This window comes from Pipra filicauda, unplaced genomic scaffold, assembly GCF_003945595.2.
Source record: "Pipra filicauda isolate LSUMZ 115617 unplaced genomic scaffold, ASM394559v2 scaffold43_size3849885_pilon, whole genome shotgun sequence".
Lineage (NCBI taxonomy): Eukaryota > Metazoa > Chordata > Aves > Passeriformes > Pipridae > Pipra > Pipra filicauda.
This window is the reverse complement of record NW_024104576.1, coordinates 3,124,634-3,148,177: the sequence shown is the minus strand read 5'-3', so window position 1 is coordinate 3,148,177 and position 23,544 is coordinate 3,124,634. Positions and strand designations below refer to the sequence as shown.

Below are 23,544 nucleotides of genomic sequence, written 5' to 3'. Positions count from 1 at the left end.
CTAACACAGGGGATGCACAGGCAGACCCAAATGAAGTAAAGCTGCATACCGACTGCAAGACTGAGAGCAACTTTCTGGGTCTTAAATATCTTTGAGCTGCTCTTCTTTTGACATGCACGGAGGAGCTTGTACACCAGCTGCAGTGATATGGCTGATATAGTACATGTACAACTGTGGCTTACAGGATTTGTGTAGACTTCTTTGCTAGAACTGTTGTTTGAAGTGACTCAGGTGCCTAAAAATAGATATCGAAAACCATTAGTATGGGGCTGGTGGAAATAAAAGAAGACTTATTAAGGCTTGTGCACTTCTGGAACAGCTGCTGGAGGCCAGGTGGGATATGTGAGGTGTCTACAACAGGACTGCACAGATTTAGCACCTGGATCGCTTTGTAACTTACATAGTGGAAAAGACAGAAAACTGTTGTCAGCCCAAATGACAGACACAGAAGTTCCACAGTGGTCTCACTGGCCAAAAAAAAAATGAACCCTGATGCTCAACTTATCCTTTGACCCTTTGTAGGTCAAAACACGGCTTGGTTTTAATAATGTATTACTGTTTCCAGCATAACACCACCTTCATCTCATATCACATGTCATCTCAGCTCCTCTGCTCCAAGTGATCTTCCACTCCAGAAATAAATGTAACAAATTTCACATAAAAACCTGAGTTCATGTAAAGTAGGAGTACTTACGGGGCAAATGGAGGAATGCTAGAAACGTCAGTATGCTAGAAATGTCAGTCCAGAAAGTCCCTAAACAGAGTGAGATTTCACCACAGGGTGGCACAGGCTTTTCTGGAAGAAAACTTATTCCTGTAGAACAAGTTTCTCTAAACCAGAGGTTTATATTTATCTGAATTTACAGATTTATCCAAACTAGAATTTCACTTAAATATACCAGGAAAATATGTAATGAAAAGCAAACAAAAATTCATGAATACACAATCCCTGTAAAATGAAGCCAATTACAAATTTTCTGGAACTACAAGTGAAGAACACGTCTGAAGACCAAAATATTTATGTGCACAAGTAGAGCTCAGATACACAACTTGAGCCATTCCACTTGAAAATTTTGCTTATAGCTTTCATAAAATTTATCAGTAGTTTAAGATACTGGTTTTTTCTCTGTCTCAACTGGATACATGTCACTAACATGAACTACAGAAAATAAGAGAAGAGACAACTACAGTAGGGTCATATTTAGAGTTAGCAGAGTGTTGATCTCATTGGAGGGTCAGACCTATCTATTACATTATGCACTGGCTGTGGCTGGGATGGACTTAATTTTCTTCACAGCAACCTGTAAGATGCTGTGTCTTCAATTTAGGATTTAAAAAGTGTTGATAACACACTGATTTTTAGCTAACACTGAGCAGTGCTTACAGTGTGCCAAGGCCACTTCTGGTTCCCCCCTTGCCCCCCTCAGCAAACAGGTTGGGGGCAGACAGGAGGCTGGGAGGAGACATGGCTGGGACAGCTGACCCAAATTGTCCAAAGAGTTATTCCATGCCATATGCCATGCTCAGCAGTAAAATTAGGGAGGAAGTCTTTCCAAGGCAGTCATTGCTCAGACGCTCTCTGTCTGTAGGTGAGCAGTAAACTGTCTTTATCTCGATCCACAAGATTTTCTTGCTTTTGCCCTTCCAATTCTCTCCCCCATTCCTGCTGTGGGAGGACTGATGTGCTGGTGGGTGCTTTGCTGCTGTCAACCCATCCCATTGTGTCACCCGAGGAAGACAAATGTATCCCGTCTCTCCCATTCACTGGCTCTGCCTGAGAAGCTGAGACTGCCTTAAGTCATCACCTGACCGGATCAGCAGTTAGCATGCACTTAGTGATCTGCAGAGCCCTTACAAAGGCAGGCAATAGCTGAAAAGTAAAAATATGGGTAAATTTATTTGCTGCCTCAAATTGCCCCCAAATGGGAAATTATTCCTTACAAACCATGAGCTGTAACAAGGAAATTGTCATTAATGCAGAAATGTTTCCTGTGCTATGCTCTTGCCTGACCTTGCTTGTAGCTGTGCTGGCCAAATGCTAACACAGCCTATATAGTTTAGCTGGACTTTATGGAAAACTTGGCTCTGAAAAACATTTGCAATGCAGAGAACCACGAGAACAGACCTTCTGAGTCTGTCATGCTGTCTCCTGGCAGAGGAGTACAGCATCTACAGTTCTCAGAGTTATCTCTGAATCCTCCACTTCTTGTTTAAACACCTTTTATTCACTTGGGTTTGTACCAAGGTATTAAAAATTGTTATTGAAAAACAACAACCAGCAGTCCAAAATAGCTCCTTCTGTTCCAAATAACAGAAAAACTGTCAAATCAATGTGTGGATAGTCACTAATTTATCTGCAGAGCATTACAGAGCTGCCTGAGAAAGAAGGTGCCTCAGATACTTGTAGCTTTCCAAAAACACAACCAGCTCGGAGTTAATTAGCATGACAATGTACAAGGACACTTAAGCAGGTTTTCCAGCACATACAGAATTCTTTGGTACTTCCTGACTACTGTCAGCTTTCAACTTTTACAAAGTTAGCCTGGATGGATCTATCCTACGGAGCAAACAGCACTGTAATAATAGCACTGATGCACCATTCAGTATATGTGCATAATGCAAAATTAGGAAGACCAATGCTTCAACAGTTCATACCTGCAAAATAATATTACAAATATTTTTCCTTTGTATTCCTATTTTACTTTAAATAACTTCAAGATACCTACATTCTATGATTCTATAATTCTCATTTTCCTCAGCTTCTACAAACTTATATGTGCCATTCCAAGGAGGGAGTGTATTTTTATAGCTATAAAATGACAGTAATTTTATTCATTAAGACTTTGCCAGCCAAAGCACTTGGGGAGTAGTAGAAAAGTAATAAACACATTTCAAAAGACATGATAGAAATATCTTTTTAAAAACAGAGTTAGAATACAAATGAAGCAAGCAAGGAAAGGTGGTCTAATAAAGTACAGACAGCATTAGTCATAAAAAAAGCTGGAAGTTCTCTGAAATGGAAGAGTCTGCTTTGTTCGGTAATAATGATGACCTAAAAGAGAAGCCACGGTGGGGCAGGGATTCTCCACCTCAGTGCTTTACCACAGCACAGGCATAATTCTCAACCAACACTGATATCATGGACCAGAGCAGGAGGTGCCAGTCACACCATCTCTAGCAGTGAACGCAGTGCTGTTGAAGCAGTGCTCAGGATCAAAAAGGAGAAGGTGCTCTTATCACAATGAGGTCTTAGGCAAGGACAGCTTGGCAAAACCTAGGAATGAGTAAGCAGAGATGGAAGCACTGTGTTAAAGAGGCTCTCCCACTCTGAACACAACAGACATGGCAATGGCTTGTAAAGGTGATGAGAAACAGCTTGTCTGGTCAGACTGGAGAACAGTGCAGAGACTAGGAGCTGGTAATGGAGTCAGAGACAAAGACTGTGTGGTTTCAGCTACAGCAGCAGAATTCCTAAACTAATTTAACACATCTCATGGAAGTACAGATTCCCTTCCTGGTATTTCATTTTATAAGCATCTAGAATAAGAGAATTCACAGTGCTGAACCAATAATTTTCAGCCAGTTTCTGATTGATTAATAACACATTAACCTGAGGTGATTCATAAATCTGAGGCAACCTTTAGAACAGCAGTGACAGCACTGTGGGTGACAACTATTAGAAAACTTAAAACAGCCACGTTCTTGCTTTCTGAATAAGGTGAAAGCACTGTGTATGTAAAGCAAGTGCTTTCTTTCAGTTCTGTCTGTACCTGCCTGGCACAGGCTTTCTATTCAAATTTTATATCCAAAAAACAGAGATACACCATAGTAACAGAACCCAACTGACCTGGAAGACACATATTCCCCTTAGATTTCATTGTCTAGCTTTATGGATGATATAAGCTCCTAGAACAGGGTTGAAGTTGTGCCCTCAGAGATGCTTGTGGAAAGCAAAGTGTGAAGCCATCATTTAAGGGACAGGTTTAAGTCCAGGTTCAGAGACTGTGACCTTCACACAAAGCACCAAAAACATGTTAGCGTCATTTATATGGCAATCAGACTTTTGGAAGCATTTTATTCCCTCCCACTCCAGCTATTTTTAGCTGAACTCTATGTCCCCATTCTGGTCAGACTCATCTAGCCAGATTAGGACTAAATGGAGCACAGCAGTGGTCCCACAGGAGTGTTCACCCACTCCTTTATTATGCATAGAAACACAATTAAAAGCTCTTGCTGCTCTCTAGAGTTGAATAAAAGCAGAAGATAACCTTCTTAAGTTTTGCTTCATGCTTCTTTCATTCGTAGCTTTTCAAAATCTTGGCACAACATCAGCGGAAGGAGCACTCCTTCTTTGTCATCCAGCTGGGAGCATGGAGAGCAGCCTTCCGATAGGACTGCACTGTCAATGAAAGCCCTCAAACATCCCACTGTAACAGAGCTCTGTGCACTGGCCCAACCAACCTGCCATTCAACATCCTGCCAGTCATCACAAAAAATGTGTCAAATCAAGGGAGAAACATTAGCACAAGTCAGACTTGAGCAATGAACAGCCACCTCAGGCTTTTAGGGTGCTCCTGGCAGCCTGTTTGCCAGCATCTGGCCTGGCAGTCCTTCACTGTACAAGGTTCCCTTTGACTAATACAAATCACTTGTACACAGTGGCAGGAGAAATAGGTCCACAGCAACTAATTTATCAAATCTTAAAGAAATATTAATAAAGAAAAATGTAGATCTGAATGAATGTCAAAGTACCATTGCAGTAACAGCACTTCCATTGTTAGCCTGTGTGCAGAAACAGATACCAACAACTGCTGCCTTCTTGGCAAATGTGAACGTGACCACAAAGCTGATCTCCTCTTCTGTCCAATTCTTCTGGTAAATCAAGGGGCAACAACTGATTTTTACAAAAAATATTAATAAAATCCATGACACCACACTAAGAGAATCACAATGATTTGACAATTCTTCTCCAAATGCTCAGTAAATTTGTCTCAAGGTGGAAAGCCACATCAGTGTGACAGCAGGTTGTTTCTGTGCATTTGAACAGCTTGGTTCTGACTGGTAACTAGACTAAAGATAGACAATGTTTGATTGAGAGAGTTTTTCCATTTTTATATCTCCAGGAATGTTACAAGGCATACACAAGTACCCCTGATAACATGAGAGCTAAGAGAACAAACTGTAATAGATACCCAGGTTTGCACATCCTTGGGATACCAGATGACTTATGTGAGAATATTACAATAAATTGCCTCTGAAATTGTGGCATGCTGCTCTGGGGAAGGATCTCTTCAGTGTCCTCCCAGGAACAAAACTTTTGTTATTCTAAATTGCTCTAATTAGCTCTCTTCAGAGCCCTGTGGCTATAGCTATTAGATTTCCAACACAGCGACAACACTCTCCAGGCAACAAGATGGTTACAAAACGTACCTTTCAAACTAGTCAGCACAAAGCTATGGGAACTCAAAAATGCTCCTTATAATCACAGCAAGACGTATGATTCTGTATTTTCAGCCTAAGGAGAAACTAGGCAGAAAGTGGGTATTAGACATTCACTCTTGGGAGTTTTCTTAAAATGTCTGCATTAAAAATTATCAATTCTGAATGTACAGATCAACCATTTAAGTACTGCTCTAACTAAATAAGGTTATCTCCCTACCCCAACCTGCATTACAGGACGTAAAGCTTCTAGATTCAAGTAACTATTTAATCTTTATTGTCCTCTGTCTAAAATGGACCTAGGGTGTAGCTGATAATAATAACTCTTGCCTCAATAACCCTTGTAGAAGAAAAATTGTTATTATTTTATACAAAAGGATCAGTCCCTTAATTTTCCCCTACACATCTTCCCACAGTGGACTATGGAATACTATGGCCATGCGGTCTGATCTGAAACCTTTTCTAAAGGGCACAGATATGAATGTTTGTCTTCACTGCTATATAGTTCAGTAACAGTCTTACAGCTAAATTAACATTTTTAAAATTTGGTTTAAGTATTTCCTGGTAACTGGCCTGCTAGGTCACTGCTAGAATATTTACAAAGATATTTTTGGTATTTTTTTTCCCCACACAGTTGCACCCACCACAGCTCAATATTTGGTTCTGCTTGGGAGGACATATAACATGTCTGATCAGAGACGATATGATACCCTTTTCCTTTACCCTCAAAACATTAATAATAAAGTTCATATTTGAAACACAAATGTAATGGCATTCTGTCGGCTGGTTGAATATCAATAGATTACATCTAGGAGACAGAACTAGGTTTGGGGTTTTTTTTAGAGAAACAAAAATGCCTTAATTTTTTATTTAAGCACAAATCTTACAGTTGTGGCATTTTTCATCTTGAAGGATTACAAGTCTCTTTACTACAAGTGCAATATTAATAATAAAAAAGAGACATTCATTTGGAGCTTTGAATTTTCAAAATATCACAGGAATTCCCTCATGCTCACTAAACAACCTTCTTGTAAGGTACTGAAAGTTTACTGACCTTAATTGTAGTCGTGGAAATGTGGAAATGAGGTTAAGTAACAAGACTACAAAGTTAATCACTGGAGAAACAGGGAATGATATCCAGACTACTTGATTCTATCACTAGCCCACAGAAATTAGCAGTTAGAGTTACTTTTAAGCACAAGTTGAAAAGCAGCAGCTGGCTGACGGTTTAGAATTGAGGATAAGCATTACTTACCACCAAATCATATTCAAACCTGGTATTTATGTGAGCAGCCAAAGCTTGCTTGATATGGAGAGAAGTGTTGGAAAACAAAACTGTTCTGTGTTACTGAACACCTGTGACTGCCAACCAGGTCCAGCAACAGATGCTCAATGCTCCGTGTTTCAGTTTAAAAACACCCAACCCACGAGGTGGCACTGCAATGAAACCAGAACAGCCTTCAACAGTTTGAATCAGAACAAGGCATGAAAAAGTCGGGGTTTTTTTTGGTCAAAGTGGGACGGTACCTAGAGCCAACACCAGCCATGATGCAAACAAGCTCCAATAAACTTGCATGCTTTTCTTCTGTGCTGCACATGTTGTTTGGTCTTGACTCACCAGCACCTGTGCTAGCTGCAGATTTTTCTTGAGAGCTGTTCCACTTGCACAGATCACAACAAAATGGATTTTCACTGCGGGGTGTCTGGAAAGTTTGCATGCAGAAGGCCTATGAACTGTCATTTGGGGTAAATGTGTTCTAATACAAGAAGGATACATTGAGTCCAATATATTTCTTTAGTTATTAATGGAGACATGCTGGCAATGGGCTCTTCTCAACCTTTGGTTATCAGTTCTGTGATTTTGTGATCAATCATTAATCAAGCACAACTTCCAAAAATGGTAGGCAGTGCAGAATGATGAAAAGCTGGAACAGGTAGGTACATGCTAAGAGTGTCAGGGAAAAACAACCGACAATAAAGATGAGACAGACAGACTTGCTTGTCTAGGTTTTGTATGGAACCAATAATCTTTTCAGGAAACATTTTAAAAACATCAGACCTAAAGATCCAATTGTTTTCTCCATCTCATTTCATCGTGGCCTTCTGTGAATACTGTCCTTTATGGCTATTGGTTTTCTCCTTGTATTCTCTGATCCTTCCTCAGCATTATCAGCATCTGAAGAGATTTCCTCAACTACTTCTAGTGTTTCTGAGGATGAAGCTTGGAATTTGTGGCTCATCTACTTTTTGGAAAGTGAATACTGACAGCACTACAGCCTCTCGGTGTACAGACAGCACATCCACACACCCTTTCTCTTGCTGTACAGGCTATGGAACTGGACTAGTGTCACATCACAGAGCAGCCACTGCCAAAATAAGACTCCTTGGGATCAAACACTTGTCATTGTATGAGGCCACTGGCTTCATAAACCATTTATCCTGCTTTCTGCAGAGGCAATGGCACAGCTCACCCCAAACAAACAAATCTGCCCAACAAAGGCTGGTTCACTCTGCTGAAGTTTGACCAAAACAAGCAAGGTCCTGCAGGGTTCTCATGCGGCAAGCCAGAAATGTCTTCTACAGCTCCTCTTTTAGCAAATCCTTGAAGACATTCCCTCGACTAGTACATTTACTGAATCCGCAGTGTGGAATTTATCCCTCAGACTGTCTGGAGAGGGCACAAACACATGAGGAATCAGGTGAACAGCTGGTGTTCAGACATCTGTGTATCATCTAACAACCACTTCGGGGCTGTATGATAAATACATGACCTTGATTTTTTTTCTCCCTTTTAACAGGATAATGACAAACCAATTGACAACACTGCCAAAGTTCAGCCATCCCAGCACAACCGAGCAGGGCTCCTGCAGCCTCCGGTCACACGGGACACTTGCGCCAACAGCTGGCACAAGCAGGTGGCCAAATCTGGAAGTAGTGGATTAGCAATGTTATCCTATTTAATGGAAGCTCAAGACTTCATTAAATCGAATTATTATCCAGCAAGAGCACACATGGCAGATACACGATGAAAATCTTTGCACGAAGGTTTGCAAACTGCTGACCAGTGCTACTGGTAACAGGGTTATCCAGCACTTAAAAAGAGCGGAAATCTCCCAATTTTCGCAGGTACAGCTCGCACAGGACGCGGATCAGCGAGAAACACCGAAACCACAACAAACCCCTCCCGGAGCCTCGCGCCCCTTCGCCCGACAAAATGGCGTCGTCGCGCGCACCCCGCCCGCGGCTCCACCCCCCGCGCGTGACGGCGGGGGCCGAGCAGCGCGCGCCCCGGAAGGGCCGAGGGCTCCGCCCCCCGCCCCGCCTGTTCGGCGCGAGGCCGCGCGCCCGCCCCGTCGATTGGCTCCTGGGCGCGTCACTCCCGGCTCGCCCGCCCGCTGATTGGCGGCGGCGCGGGGGGGCGGGCGCAGGCCCGGCGGGCAGGAGGGCGCCATGGCGGCCGTGGCCCAGTGCGTGCGGGGCGCGCTGCGCCCGCGGCTCCCGCTGCACCCGCTGCTCAGCGCCGCCATCAGGTGAGGGGCGATCGCGCCGCAGCGCCCGCCCGGCACCGGGCACCTGGGACGGGGACTGGGCCGCGCTCAGCGCCGGGCCGCGAGGAAAGCGAGGCCCGGCCTTGCCGCGCGGCCGCTGGGGCCGCCCCACATTCCCCGCCGCTTTCGCTGCCTTCTTAAGCTCTCCACCGGGAGGGCGGCCCGGCCCTGCCCTGCGGGGAGTATGAGGGGCTGCAGGCCCGGGGTCGCGGGGCGGGTATCCGAGCCCGTGTGTCAGTGCAGGCTGATCCGGGGCCGCTTTGCTCGGGCGGCTGAGCTCGCAAAGCCTGAGAAACGTCACGAGGGGATAAACAGTCATTATTTATGCGGCCAGGCCCGGGATGTTTGCGGCAGGGCAGGCACCGCTCCGCTGCTCCGCAGCGATCCGCGGCCCAGCCCTGCTCTTCTCTCCGTTTGTTTTCTGGGAAGCTGTTGCAGGCGATTGCATCACGGAACTTCTTCCTGATAGAGCACTGCGCTGAAAACGAGATCATATTCCCCTTAAAAGTGTTGTGACTCTATAAACTGAATGTAATGGACATTTACAAGCTTGCAGCAGTTATTTTTTCCTATAGTTTAAATGGCCAGAGGTCTGTTGCTTTTTATGGAGGATTCTGCACAGTTTTCACAGGCCTAGGGTTGTCGTGTTAATTTGTGCTCTGGTGTGAGAATTTTGTAGACACTGATGTGTCAGATGAAACGGGCAGTGTGTCTAGAAAATGCTAATATATTACAAAATAAGCAGCTGATTAACGTTGTCCATGTTTTTGCCTTAGAACTTCTCCACGACTCCTTTGTGCAGCAACACAACAGAAAAATACTGGCCAGAACTTGGAGGAGGACCAGAGTCAGAACCAAAATGAGCAGAAGGCTGAAACCAGCTCTGCTGAAAAACTGTTAGCTGAAGAAAAGGCTAAACTGGAAGAACAACTAAAGGAAGTCACTGTAAGTGTCTCTGGGTTATCAGTTGCACACCTTACAAATTGTGTGCCCAGATGCCTTCACTGTGGGTTCTCAGTGCACAGTCTGGATACAGTTGTGTGACTCCTGTTTAGTTGTTGAATAAAACCTACAATTTCACCATTTCTTTATACCTAAGAGTAGACGTACTGCAAGACTTGAGGTGCATCCCTGGTCCAAAATTAAAGTTTTGGATGGTTTCTTTCCAGTTTCTAAATGGAATTGGACCCTCTCCAGCCTTGAAATTTATTACTGAGTTTCGCATAGGTTTTGCTCAGTGGAGAAGTAGTTTTTAGAGGTCATGAAAGGGTTTGAGTGTGTCTCTGGTATGTGCATTTGTGTGTGCTAAGAGATGGTTTTCTGGAAACAGCTGCTGGCTTTTCAAAGGTCAGAATTAATGATGCTTATACAATATTTTTATACAGTAGTGTACTTATGCCATACTTAGGAAGTTTTAAACCCATCTGTTGGAGACAGACATGAGGCTGAAGGGTCACATCCCTTGTCTGGCCTCATTTGCTGTAGTGTCAAAGTACCTGATGACTCAGGAAGGCTTTCTGTGAGCACACAGCAGAAATCTTGGGTTTATAAAACTTGATAGATGCATAGAGTGAAAAATGTCTTCCAACTACTCTGTTGTCAAATACTGAAAGTCTGGAAAACCATCTTATTTCCTTTCCCTCGTTTCTTTCTGCTCTAAAGTGAAGCAAACATCTGTCCTGGTCGGAAGGATGCTGTGATAATTGGCATGTGTTGTCTTCAGATTACTCTAGATGGTGGGTTTAGGCTATGAAACTGTTTAAAATGCTGCTTTATTCTGAATATGCTGGGTTGAGTTATTGTCACCTACCCAATTAGCAGGAATAAAATCTCTTCTGTCACTGTTTTTTATTTCTGTAGGACAAGTACAAGCGTGCCTTGGCAGATGCGGAAAACGTGAGGCAAAGAAGCCAGAAACTAGTAGAAGAGGCAAAGTTATACGGTCAGTGGAGGCTTCTGTTGTGTTTTCTCAATAAGACCTGGGAAATGCAAAGCCTGGAAAAATTAATCTGAGTGGTCTGCAGTACTGACAGGTTGTACTTCCCAGTGATTCTGAGTACTTGGTTAAAAGTTGCATTTGAGGGAGAGAGGTTTGAACAGTTCCTCACTTTGCATCAGAATTGTGACCATCTCCCCGGCCAGAGGCAAGATTTAAACTGCTGGAGTCCACAGCTTTTGGGTACATTTGCTTTAAATTTGGTATCTGCTTTCCTACAGTGTGTACTGCACTAGTAGATTTTTTTTTAGTAAGGTTTGCAGCTTGAAGTTTGCTGTTTTCACTCACTTTGGTTTCAGATCTGAACAGGAGCATGGAATACTGCCTTTTCTTCTGGTTTGGGTTTTTTTTCATTCTTGGTGTTTATTTTGGATTTGTTTTTTTTTTTTAGCCTTTTTTATTTGAATAACTGTTGTGTTGAAGGCCATAGCTTTCAAATAGAAGTAATATATTTAGATGGGTGGATTCATTCCTGTAGTAGGGATGCACAGTCAGACTATGGAGTGCTAGAAGCACGTCTTCTTTTAAGAGCCAGGCTACTAATATCTGGTTTAGCTTTTTGACATTTCAAACACAAATCTGTAAAACAGAAATTGTATGCAAATGCTGCAGCAGAATAATGCTGTTTCATCCTGGTGTTTGACTGCCACTCTGACTTGAAAATGAGTTGGTCTTTTTCGCCACACACTGTACCACAGCTGTGTAGTTTAATTCTGAATACAAAAGTTCCAATTTCTGAATAACAGGGTCTTCAGTTAGTGTGTACTGTAACAAAGAGTATGTATTATTTTTGTACCCTTTTCATGGATGTTTGAATGCTTTGTCCTGAAGCTGATTTGCAATAAGTATAGTTTCACTAATGTACTACTTAGTGCAGAAGGACTTTGAGTCAGGTCTGAGCTCCAAGATGCTACAATATAAATAAATATTGAAATAAAATTTATCTTGAAAACTAAATTACATATCATCTGTAAATTTTACTGTTTGTACATGAGTGATTCTTCTGTTGAAGTAAGAGAAACTCATTTCTGAGACTTGCATAAATTCAGAGTTGCAGTGACAGGTATTTGCAAATACAACTTAGGCAATAAAAAACCCCAGCCAAACCACCCTCTGAAGAGTTTGGTTATTTGGTTTGATCCAGACCACTAGGCAGCTGGTTTATCTGTGTTTGGGGTACTTCAGCCCTAACCACAGCTTTAGTTTTTAGTTTAAAACTGTGGTTGTTTTCTCCATATTTTTGGAACTGCTTGGACACTTAGTTACTGTTCTTTCGAGAGCTCGAGTCTCTATGGAGTTGTGCAGTTATTAAAGTGACCCTTTCCTGAGAACTAGCAGATCTCTATAGAACTTGCAAGGTACTTCCACAGTTCTGGGGTTTTTTTGTTTAAATCAAAGACTTGTCCTTTGGTAATGCTCATATCACTTCTTGGCAAGGAAAAAAACCATCCAAAATGTGAACTAGAATTAAAAAGACTGTATGGGTTAAAAAAGGGTAACTAAAAACCAAACCACAATCCAGTTCCGTTTGTTCTTTGTTTAACTCTATGTAGAAATGTGTTATTGAATTGTGTTGATTGTTCTTGATTACTAGATACACTTTGTCTTAAGTGAAATCAGTCCACATTCTCTTAGTGTGAGCCAGAGAACATTTTCAGAACAGGGACTGTTATTAGCTTTGGAATTGCTCAGTCTTTGCAAAGCACAGCTGCTGACTCTGTAAAATTGGTTTATAGTGGGAGGGAGAGGTGGGAGTTCTTTTCATTCAAGGAGGAATCCCTGTTCATCTCTTGAACTCCTCATCAGTCTGACCACATGCTTTGTCTTCTGCAAATATTTTTGTCACATCAGGTTAAAGGGTAGGAATAAGGCAACATAATGCTTTAAACTTCAGGTGAATCCCAAGATGAGAAAGACTTGAGGAAATTACATGAAGCCATCCTTTGGTAACTTTGGTTGGAGTTTTAACTGTTCATGTTAGGTCATTAGCATAGCTTTAGCTCTTTTGGAATAACTTTTTTTTCCCATAGACGTAGAGGAGATGATGTGGATATCAAAGTATCTGTAACAGTTGTATATAGACATCCAAAATTGGAAAGGATGTTTTACCCCAAATAGTTACAGTATCACATATCATCTTAAAAATCTAAAGGAGTACAGATTATTGCTGTAGGTTTTGGGGTTGTGGGGTTTTTTAACTCTTCTTTCTGTCAGTGGACTAATCCCATTCCCTTCTCTTTTACATATTTTTAGGGATCCAGAGCTTCTGTAAGGACTTACTAGAAGTTGCAGACATATTGGAGAAAGCAACAGAAAGTGTTCCAAAGGAAGAAATTAAGGATGATAATCCTCACTTGAAGAGCTTATATGAAGGTCTTGTTATGACAGAAGTACAGATTCAGAAAGTCTTTAAAAAACATGGCCTGCTCAGACTGGATCCTGTCGGAGCCAAGTTCGATCCCTATGAACACGAAGCGTTGTTCCATACTCCCATGGAAGGGAAGGAGCCTGGCACTATTGCATTAGTATCCAAGATTGGCTATAAGCTGCACGGGCGTACTCTGCGGCCTGCCTTGGTGGGTGTTGTGAAAGACCCTTAGCTGCTCAATCTGAGAATTTAAAATGCCATACAACTATTAAACAACTGGATGGTTTTTGTCTCACACCATGCTTTCCTTGTTCCTCTGCTCCCAGAGAGGTTTAAATGAGTTGGTTGAGGTCTCCCAGTGAAAATGAAACAACTGATGGAATTCTGCTTAGTGGCCTTCAACATCACTGTTCCATAAGCTCTTCTTTGGTGTAAAAGAGCCATTAAGCCCTCTAATGCTTTAGATTAGCTTTTTACAACCATTGCTCCTGAAGGTGCATTAAATTGAAAAGAATGAAACACGAGAATTTTGCAGTCTCACATTTATCACTGTGTGTAGATTGAAAATCCAGATAGTGGTTCAGACATTTCCTTTGGTTTTGTACAATCTCTCATTGCAGAAGTGGGTGAAGTAGTACCAATAACCTGCTTTCTGCAAGCACCCATCAGCTACACACTGATGTGATAAATGCCATGTTTTCCCTATTCAGAAATAATCTCTCTCAACAACTGAAATTGAAACCTTTGTGAATTCTGACCTGTAAATAAATGACAATGGAGATTAGTTACCTTTTGTAATTGTTCAACCCTTTTGTCCTCTACTAACATTGACTCAAGAAAACCATCTAATACTTGTATGGCATTGAAGAACCAATAGAATTTATCCTATCTCTGGATTTTTAATTTAATATTGTATAAATTGGTTTAAACAATTTTGATAGTCTTGTAACTTCTAGCTTTGCAGTCAGTTTGTTATGCAAACTGTAGTTACAACCCTGCTGAGAGCCAGAACACTCAAAGGAGCTGAGATGGGTATATGATTTCTTTCACACATAAATTGCATGTGAGTGGCTCAAACAAAAATGTGAACTCAGTTTCATTTTCGTTATTTCCTGCATTTACTCAGCTTGGATCTTAGGTTGCACCAGAACTTTTCCCATATGCAGTTCTTGCCACGTCTAACTCCACCTGCTGCTCCCAGTCCTGCAGAATCAGGCTAAAATACAATACGTGATTAACTGAATGTTTTGTTCTACATCTGTCTGGTCACCTGGATAGGAGTGGGTAGAACTTGGCAAATTACACAACTGACAAAGCAGAGCCCATATGTTTCACACACAAGACAGACACTTCAAACTTAGGGAAGTTATTAGGACCTGGTAAACAGTAAGTACTTCTGAATTTTTTACCATGTTTCTGGTTATCTTGGATATAAGGAGCTTCTTACCTTAAGGTCAAGTATTGATTACTTTTTTTTGGTTCAGATGCAGAGTTGCCAACAGCTTTTTGAACTCTAGACCTGCTCACAGTGAGAAGTGATTACTTGTTCCTTAAGACTTTTTTTTGCAGTATTGGTTTGCTTCATGGGAATCAGACAATTAACTAGGAACAACCCAAGTGCATACAACTGTTTGGAAGGTGGTAGTCGTGTTTAAGGATTCATTCTTTCTTTCTCAGCTCTAAGAAAGAAAATCCATGCTTTGACTGGGCAGAGGAGGGAGAGTAATACTTTGGGATGTGTGCAGACAACTACAATGTTAATTTCTTAGAACTAATCAAGTACAGGGATAAAAATGCAAAAATTGAATGTAAAAATTCAGGGGAAAAAAGGGGATTCCAGACACTTAAGTTGAATTTGGAAGGAACTTCCCTCCTTCTGGGTTTTAAGAGTGCACTGTAGCTGTGTGAAGTAGGATTGTGTACTTTGATCAGGACCCATTCTAAACTGATGCCATAAAGGGACCAGGATCAATTTTATATACCTTTTAAGAACTGTCATGTGTTGTTTTGTCCCCTCCCAACCCCTCTGGATCTAAACTAAATGTAATAATAACTTCCTTAGTATAGAACTTTTTCAATAGGGCATTAAAACAAAGGGACAGCTCCTTCCCTAGTGAAGATTTTTTTTTTTTAATGAGCTTCCCAGTGCATCAACAAACTCATTTTTGGACTACATTACTTCATTCAAGGTGTTCTTAAGCACGAATTCCTGTTAAATGTTCAGCCCAAGATTCATCTTTGAAGCTGATAACTGAGTATCTTATTTAAGTGATATCTTCCCTGGCCTGCCCTCAGGCTTCAGCACAGAGCGTGTCAGTCTGTACAGAGAGCTCCAACCACCTGTGCACTCTGCCATACCACAGGAAGGAGCACTGAAGAAATCAAAGAACAGAGGGAAGTGTTCTGAAATTTCAGCAGCCAACAAAGCTACCACCAGTACTAGCTATTTCATAAATACCACTTTTCCACCCATCCCTGTTTAGCTACACTGCATCTCCATTTGTCACTGCAAAGACTTAAGCCATTTTCCTCACTGCAAAAGCTGCGTTACTGTTAAATCAGTCATGGGAAGAAATTTTAATACAAGTTTATTTAGCAATACACAATGCAAAAATGTAGTAAAATGCTGTGTGCACAACATCAGTTGGGCTTGACGTGATTTCAGCACAGGCATTTGTGTCTGTCACAGCTACACCAGCACACAGTTCCAGTGAGTGCAACATTCCCTTTAAGGAAGAAAGAAGCTGATGAGCTGAACATGCTCACTGGGTGCCTTCCTTCACAGTATTTAATGTGTCATCACATGAGCCACTGGGGCACATGCAAAAACATTCTGTGAGAAGAGAGTAAACAGAAAGGCTCCTCAAGAAGTCTGTTTCAGTTAGAGAAATGGGATGCAGTGGCTGCACAAGAGAATAATGGCAGAGTGCTTAGTCTGTGTGATTTACAAAGCAGTTTGTGGTCAAAGACTCGTGCAAACCCACTGACGCTTGTTAAGCTTGCTGGGCCTGCCATGGAACACGGGGCAGGAGTGGCTGCAGCCAGAACGGGGCAGCAAGGCAAGCACTGTGCTGGGCAGTGCACCCAGGATGGAGTCAGGGCTCCTCCAACACATCCCTGGGACTGCACAGACTTATTGTGGCCTCTGACTAGAGCAGAAGGTCAGTATTTTGAACAGCTTAGAGAGTGTTGCTTTTTCACAGGTTTACATCAATGCTGTTAAGACAGATACTATTCATTAGTAATAACTTTAATTAGAAAAGTCAAGAGCATTAAGCATATAAAACACCTTGTCATTAGCAACATGAAGGCTGGGTTATTTGTACAGTACAGGAAGCACTTCCAGATCAACACAAGATAGAAGAGCTCTAACATATTTTTCCTCAGCCCCTTCACCATAGAAGAGAAGCAGCATAGCTCTAGTAAATTGCTGGATTAACATTAACTGCATCTCAACTTAAAAACAATCAAACAGAAAACCAGCAGCTCATAACAAAGGAATGCTTAGACTAAATCAGTTCCATGTGAAATATGGAACAGCAGCATCCTCTAGTGCAAGTCACCTTTAAAACTAAAAGCATAGCTGACAATGAGACACTGCTTCTATGGAAGCCCTTTCCAAGGGACTAGTATTTGCTAAAGCAAACATTTACCACCTTGAATTTGCTTGCAAGTACAAAATAAATATTGATATCCATATTTCATACATTAAAAATACTTTATTTTACATTCATTTTGATGTTCAATAAGTTATATCTAGCACCAAAGAAACATTTTGAAGGGGTTGAGGAATTAAGCTACCAAGTGTAAATGCAGAATTCATTTCAACATTTAAATGACTCATTGGTGCCTAGATTTTTTTCCTAAGTTATTGTTCAGGTGGGCTTGACGCTATTGCTTCAGTTAGATGTGCCAAAACAGTGTAGAAATATGAAAATCACAGATCTGAAGAAAAAAAATCCCAGAAGAACCAACAACAAAACAATTCTTCTAAATTCCCAGCTACATGCAGAGTTGAGGCTTCAAAACACCATGTTATGGCAGTTAGGTAACAAGTTGAGGAAGAACCAAATTGCATAACTAGAATAATGGAAAGAAAGACTGAGCTTCCTTCCCACAGGAGTAGGGCAGACAAAATAACCAGGGGTTTACACCTCATGAACTTGTGTGCTGCTTGTATGAGCATTTAGGGTGGAAGTGGTTCCTAAAGCTGCTCAGCACCCTGTAGTTAGCTCCACTGCTGCCAAGGAGAGACAGTTTGGTCTCAAGGAGGCCACAACAAACCACTTACGGAGAAGCCAAACGAAGTATTACGTCCAAGAGGACATAGCCCTTAACTTTTTTTGAAGGGACATAATATCATAAGCTCAAAAGAAAAGGCACTAGAGTTTTGGTTTTTTTCTTCCTTAGAAATGCTGGCTTTGTAATTGTACCCCTTTTATTCTAAACTCACTGGTAACACTATTTTGGTAATGCTGGATGTATTAACTGAAATCCAGTTCCGATCAGAATACCTCTGCCAAACTGCAGAATTAATACTGTTTCAAGATTTTGTGATATCCTCACTGACTACAGCCCAAAGCATCAAAGCAAGATGACCTTTCCAGTGCTTGCACTCATTTTGAAGCCAGTCAGATTCCAAGTTTTGGCACACCTACACTCCAGAAGATCAGCCCAGCTGGTCTCCAGTCACAGCTTCCAGCTCCAGACACGACCAGCAGAGAGGCTCAGGCACAAGTAACACTGTGCCATCTTCCACATGTGGCAACCACCAGTTTTTATTCATTTGGTTAAATACCAGCACAGGAATTTAAGGATGAAATGAGCACAAAAATCCTCTCATAGTCCTCCTTCAACATCTTTCCCTTAATCAGTAGATCTTACTAGAACAGTATTGTGGATCTGGCATTTCTGTCACCTGCTGTGTTACACCCCAGCTGGTGCCCAGCTCCAGCAGGGCTCCAGGCTGTAGCTGTCAGAGCTGGGATGAGTTCCCTCTCGAGGTGCACTGTCCTGCCTGTCAGTAATTTCAGTTTCAACGTGTGTAGGCCTGTACGTTTCAAGGTACGTGCAACTAGAACCCTGTACTAGCTGGATTGACCACTCCATACTTTAAGAACACAGCTGTGCATTTTGACATGATCTGCATCACTTCTTTCTTTTGTTTTTAAAGACCAACCTCAGTGATCATGCCCCATTTGAGAATCTCTCTCCCTTTCCCTGACCTTCCCAGCTAAAGTCAGGAGGCAACTACACCTCCTCAGCCCATATCAGCTCAGCAGTTACAGGTCCCAAAGGAGAAGCAGGCTCCCCCAACAAGAGAAAACAGTGCTTTTGCTGCCTGAGGCTCCCAACTGCTGCAGGACAACTGGCTGCTTATTGGCCTCAGCCCCATTTCTGGCCCAAATCAGGGACCCCCACCATAGCACTGACTCCTCCTCTGGAACACAGCCCCACAGCTCCTGGGTATTCCTGAAACTACAGTATCAATCAGGTCACATCAAAGCTTCAGAGGGGTCTATTTCAGGAAAAACTCAAGCCAAAACGATGCCCAGATTAGCTGGGTGTGAAGGGAGCTCCTCAAGAACCTCCTCCACAAGTCTCTGAAGCCTCTCACCTGCCACATTTCCTTCCACTCCCTGCTGTACTCTCGACAGGAACTCTCACCCTGCTGCCCCTGTGCCTTGGCTATAGTTGCCAAGGAGAATGTTCCAAAAGCTTAGCAATGGTCACAAAAGTCCCTTCTCACCCTGCTCCCGAGCTCAGGACTTTTGCAAGCTTCACTTTGCTGCCAGCACTATGCCAAAAAAACAAAACAAAGGATGAAGGAAGTTCCCAGCAAATGAAACTATCTCCTACCTTCAAAGAAAAGCAAGGATTACACTGATACTCATTTATCCAACAGTATGGACTAAAGCAACTACTCTGGGACTACTGGACTTGAGTAAGTTCACATGAAAAAATCTGTTCTAAGAATGTACCAAAAGCAGTGAAATCCAATGTAGAAGTTTCACAACTGAGTGTTTTCCATGATCCAAAGAAAAGTCTATTTGAACCACCATGGATCGTGATGAGTGGGGGGTTTATGTATTTGCTTTTTCTGGTTTTAAGTGACATGTTTCCTGTATCTTTGAGGAGGGAAGGAAAAAATAACGGAGTCCTTGAGGCTGTAATGGGCCTCTGCTGTGTTTTCTCAGATAGCTGAGTTTCATGAAGCATCCCTGGATATCCAACCACTTTCTGTGAGAAAGTTTAAAATCCTTTTCTTCAGTACCTTATCTAAGTAACTGGGAAGGCGACTCTTTGAAGGAATTCCTTGTCTTTTTTGGAGATGGTCTTTAATGATAATAGTTTTTACAGTCAGATAACGTGCAGGACTCAAGTTCAGAGAGCTGCAGAGCACCTTTTCCCTGTCCGATAAGAGTTCAAAGCCAGGCAGGTTTTCAATGGCAGCAAATTCACCTTCTTTACCCTCCTCCTTCCCTCTCTTGGAACTAGCTATGTTTTTGTTCTCCTTCCTCTTTTCCCGTTTGTGCCTGGCTGCCTCGTACTCTGCCGACTCTTCCATTTTGGTGATCCCATTCCGCCGATACCGCTGCAGCTCCCGAATCTTGGCTCGGAGTATCCTCTCCTTGTGCATGTTCTCAAAGAAGTCTTCAAACTCCTTACAAGACATGAACTGGTACAACGGCCTCAGTTTCAGCCTCAACTCCTTCTCTTCCTTTGTGATCTTCCGTTTGGGAGTTTTCTCCTTGTCCTTTTTGTCCTTCCCCAGGAAGGCCGGCACCAAGTTATAGTCCCGCGCGATGTTCTTCCGCCGCTGCCTCTCCTTGAGTTTCCTGACGTACATGTCCACGTGAGCCCTTTTTAGCTCTATCTCCACATCGTCGTCGTCGTAGTTCACCGAGAGGCCGCTGATCAGAGTCTCGGCGTCCTGGTCGTACTCGATCTCGTAGTCGTCCCGGAGCGGCATGTACCCCAACTGCTGCTGCTCCGCCACCGAGATGTCCAGCGGCGGCAGCGGCGTGGTCAGGCTGGGGGACAGCGGGCCGCCACTGGGACACGTGTGGTCCGTCACTCTGTTTGGAATGGTGTCAGGGATGCAGGCTTTCCCCAGGTTGCCGTGGATATACATGCTCACATAGTGTTCCATCACCTCCTGAGGCGTCCGGGATGCTCCCACGTGAGCAGCCATGTCCTCCTAAACGGAAAGAAAGGAGGAGTGATAAAACGATTCCCATCACATCTCCAGCATAATGAGCACTCAGGTAGGAACACAACTTTCTCCCTGCTCCTCCAAAGACAAGTGCCAGTGCCTAAACTTCTCTAGTGACACTCTGACACTGGCCGTGTTTCCATCGGATCCGCGTTTTCAGGTCCAGGTGAGCATTTGCAAGTGCCTGGGGGCGGATAAGCCATAAAAACAGCACCAGGAACACAAGACACTGGATCCACACAGTGACTCCTGAGCATCCACCACACTCTCAGAAAGCAGCTTACCGTCAGCAGGAAGCTTCCCAAGTCCCAAGGAGCACCAACAGCACTACACGGCTTGGGGTTTGTTCATTTATATCACAGTGCTGAGGTGCTTTTAGAGCAATGTGGAAATAAAGACAGACAATGTTTACAAGTGAGAACGACAGTATTTACTCTTTTCTAGTTATTTAGGAAATAACTAGCTGCAATGATCGTACACTTTAAGGTTTTAAAAAAGTCTTTATATTTCATGAAGCAAAACATAATCAAGTAACAATTAATGAATCAAACAGTCAGTGGAGGACAATGAGAGTGACTGGGGCACTGGAGCATCTCTCTTTGGAGGAAAGGCTGAGGGAGCTGGGCCTGTTAAGCCTCAAGAAGACACGACTGAGAGGGGATCTCATCAATGTCTACAAATATCTGAAGGGAGGGTGTCAAGAGGATGGTCCAGGCTCTGCTCAGTGGTGCCGAGCAATAGGACAAGAGGCAACGGACAGAAACTGATGCACAGGAAGTTCCACCTGAGCACGAGGAAGAACTTCCTCACTGTGCAGTGACTGGAACAGATTGCCCAGAGAGGGTGTGAAGTCTCCCTCGCTGGAGGTATTCAGGAACTGTCTGGATGGAATCCTGTGCTATGTCCTCTGGGATGAGGTTGGACCAGATGGCCCTCTGTGGTCCCTTCCAGGCTCACCCATTCTGTTACTCTGAAATGATGATGCTTCCTCACTGCTGGTGTTTGCAGCCCGGGCTGAGCGCAGGTGACAGGGCAGGTGCGCAGCCCGTCCGCAGCCGGGACACCCTGACGGCACAAGCCGAGCAGCGACCAGAGGCGGCTCCAAGGTCTGTGACACGGGCGGGCCGGGGGAGGCAAACGGACCTTGGGGCAGCGGCAGGTCCGAGCCGGGTGCGCCTCGGGGACCGCCCGGAGCCACCGACAGAGGGGCTGCCCGGGGTCCTGTCAGTGCCGCCCGCCCGCAGGGGCCCTCGCCCCGCACCCTTCGCCCCTTACCCAGTTCCCGAAGCCGAACTGCTCGATGGCGTCCAGCAGCAGCTGCTCCTCGCGGCTGCTCCAGCCGCCCTCGGCCTCGGCGCCCCAGAGGGTGAAGCGGCCGCCGTCCACCAGCTGGTATCCGTGCCATCGGCGGTGCGGGCCGATCTCGGCGCCCGCCGAGAAGCAGTCGGGGCAGAGCTCGATGTCGGCGCACTCGGTGCAGCGGAAGCGCAGCGGGCTCACCTCGGCCAGGCAGTACACGCAGTACTTCTTCCCCAGCTCCGCCATCTTACCCCGCCCGCGCGCGCGCGCAGCCCCGCCCCCCGCGGCACGACGGCCAATGGCAGCGCACCCGGAAGGAGGTGCCACGCTGAACTTCGGCCAATGGGGACAGAGGGCCCCGGCGCGGGGCGTGTCAGAGCGAGTGAGGGGCCGCGATTGGCCGATCGGGGCCGGTGCGCCTTCCCTGCGGCCAATGGGAGAGGCGACCCCGAGCGAACCCGCCGCGGATTGGTCGCCCGGGGAGAGGGGGCGGCGTTGCCCGGCAACAGGGGAAGCGGCGGGGGCGGGGCCGCTCCGGTTCCCTCGGAGAAAGCGGAGACCTTTAGTCCCGTTTGCGTGCCCGGGGCTGGGATCAAAGGCACAGATTTACGGGTTCAACGGCTGCGGAACTCACAGGAGAGAAGCCACAGCCCAGGGGTAAAGAAGGATTGGAGTCCTTTCATTTTCCAGCACAGGCTGGAATTGCACCCATGTGGGACCAGGACTGCTGAGCTGTGTTTGAGCTGCTGGTTCCGCCTTCAAAATGAGGTGTGTGCATTTAAACCAAGCACACAAATCTCCGACTGCACATATATAGGGATAAAGGGCAGATAAACTGACATAAAGACAGGTGGGAATGGCTCACACCTTCCTCTCTTAAATCGCCTCTGAATTAGGTCTTCTGAATTGCCTGAAAATTTGAGTGACAAAACAAAGTTGTTATTACCCTCTTGAACGTTTAAAACTTGTTCTTTTCTCATAGTGAAAGAGAGACTATATCAGTAATTTCATACTCCTCCTGTAGTAGTGCCTGATGTTCTCCTGAGGTCGTGCAGCTCTGCAGAACTATTGCACAAGCACAGAGGAGCAGTGCAGGCTCTTGTTCTGCAGATAACTGAGATAGTTTATATCTTTGGCAGCTCAAACACTCAGCTCATGAAAGGACATGACACAACTAATATTCAAAAACTTTTCACAAAGGACCAGTAGATCTGTCTCTGTGGTGGTTGCTGGACAGTAAAAGGAGAGAAGTGTAACTCAAACCACCTCTCTTTGAAAAAAAAACAACAAACAATAACATGAAAATCTGTACCTTTTATCATAAGTCCTGTTAAAGTGAGCTCCTCTGCTGACAGACTGTTGCACAAGCTGAGAAGCCCTCCTGGTGCTCCATGATGTTTTCATAAATCACTATAGATGATCAGTGGCCATCTCTCCTTTTTTACAGATTCCTGCCAGGAAAATTCTTACACTTCTTGTTGCTTTTGGGTTAAGACACACAAACCTTCCTTTACCTTGGTAAATACTATTAAGCAATAAAGGTAAATAGATAAAGGGAGGGGAAGCAGGGGAAATGAATCTCAGGTGCTTTTCACTGCTGCATGTTTGACATTTGGAGAAGGCAAGAAGGGTGCAGGCAAGGTTGATGGTGTAATTCTCTGAACTGAGTGTTTCTACT

General features: G+C 44.0%; 2 protein-coding genes and 1 long non-coding RNA gene across 3 annotated transcripts; 1 reads left to right on the top strand and 2 right to left on the bottom strand.

The window, feature by feature from the left end:
- Positions 1-5,436: 5,436 nt before the first annotated feature.
- On the bottom strand, positions 5,437-8,301 carry LOC120324154. Its single transcript, XR_005565209.1, has 3 exons — positions 6,967-8,301; positions 6,695-6,876; positions 5,437-5,526 (listed from the first exon to the last, which is right to left on the bottom strand). It is a non-coding gene; the product is annotated as an uncharacterized LOC120324154 (long non-coding RNA).
- Positions 8,302-8,861: 560 nt separating this feature from the next.
- Positions 8,862-14,594, top strand: GRPEL1 (GrpE like 1, mitochondrial). Its single transcript, XM_027736235.2, has 4 exons — positions 8,862-8,969; positions 9,764-9,932; positions 10,848-10,929; positions 13,237-14,594. The coding sequence occupies exons 1-4, from the start codon at positions 8,890-8,892 to the stop codon at positions 13,581-13,583; spliced, it is 678 nt and encodes a 225-aa protein (XP_027592036.1). The 5' UTR covers positions 8,862-8,889; the 3' UTR covers positions 13,584-14,594.
- A 1,328-nt stretch (positions 14,595-15,922) lies between these two features.
- On the bottom strand, positions 15,923-22,144 carry TADA2B (transcriptional adaptor 2B). Its single transcript, XM_027736234.2, has 2 exons — positions 21,843-22,144; positions 15,923-20,552 (listed from the first exon to the last, which is right to left on the bottom strand). Exons 1-2 carry the CDS (start codon positions 22,110-22,112, stop codon positions 19,560-19,562), a joined length of 1,263 nt encoding a protein of 420 aa, XP_027592035.1. The 5' UTR covers positions 22,113-22,144; the 3' UTR covers positions 15,923-19,559.
- Positions 22,145-23,544: the final 1,400 nt, after the last annotated feature.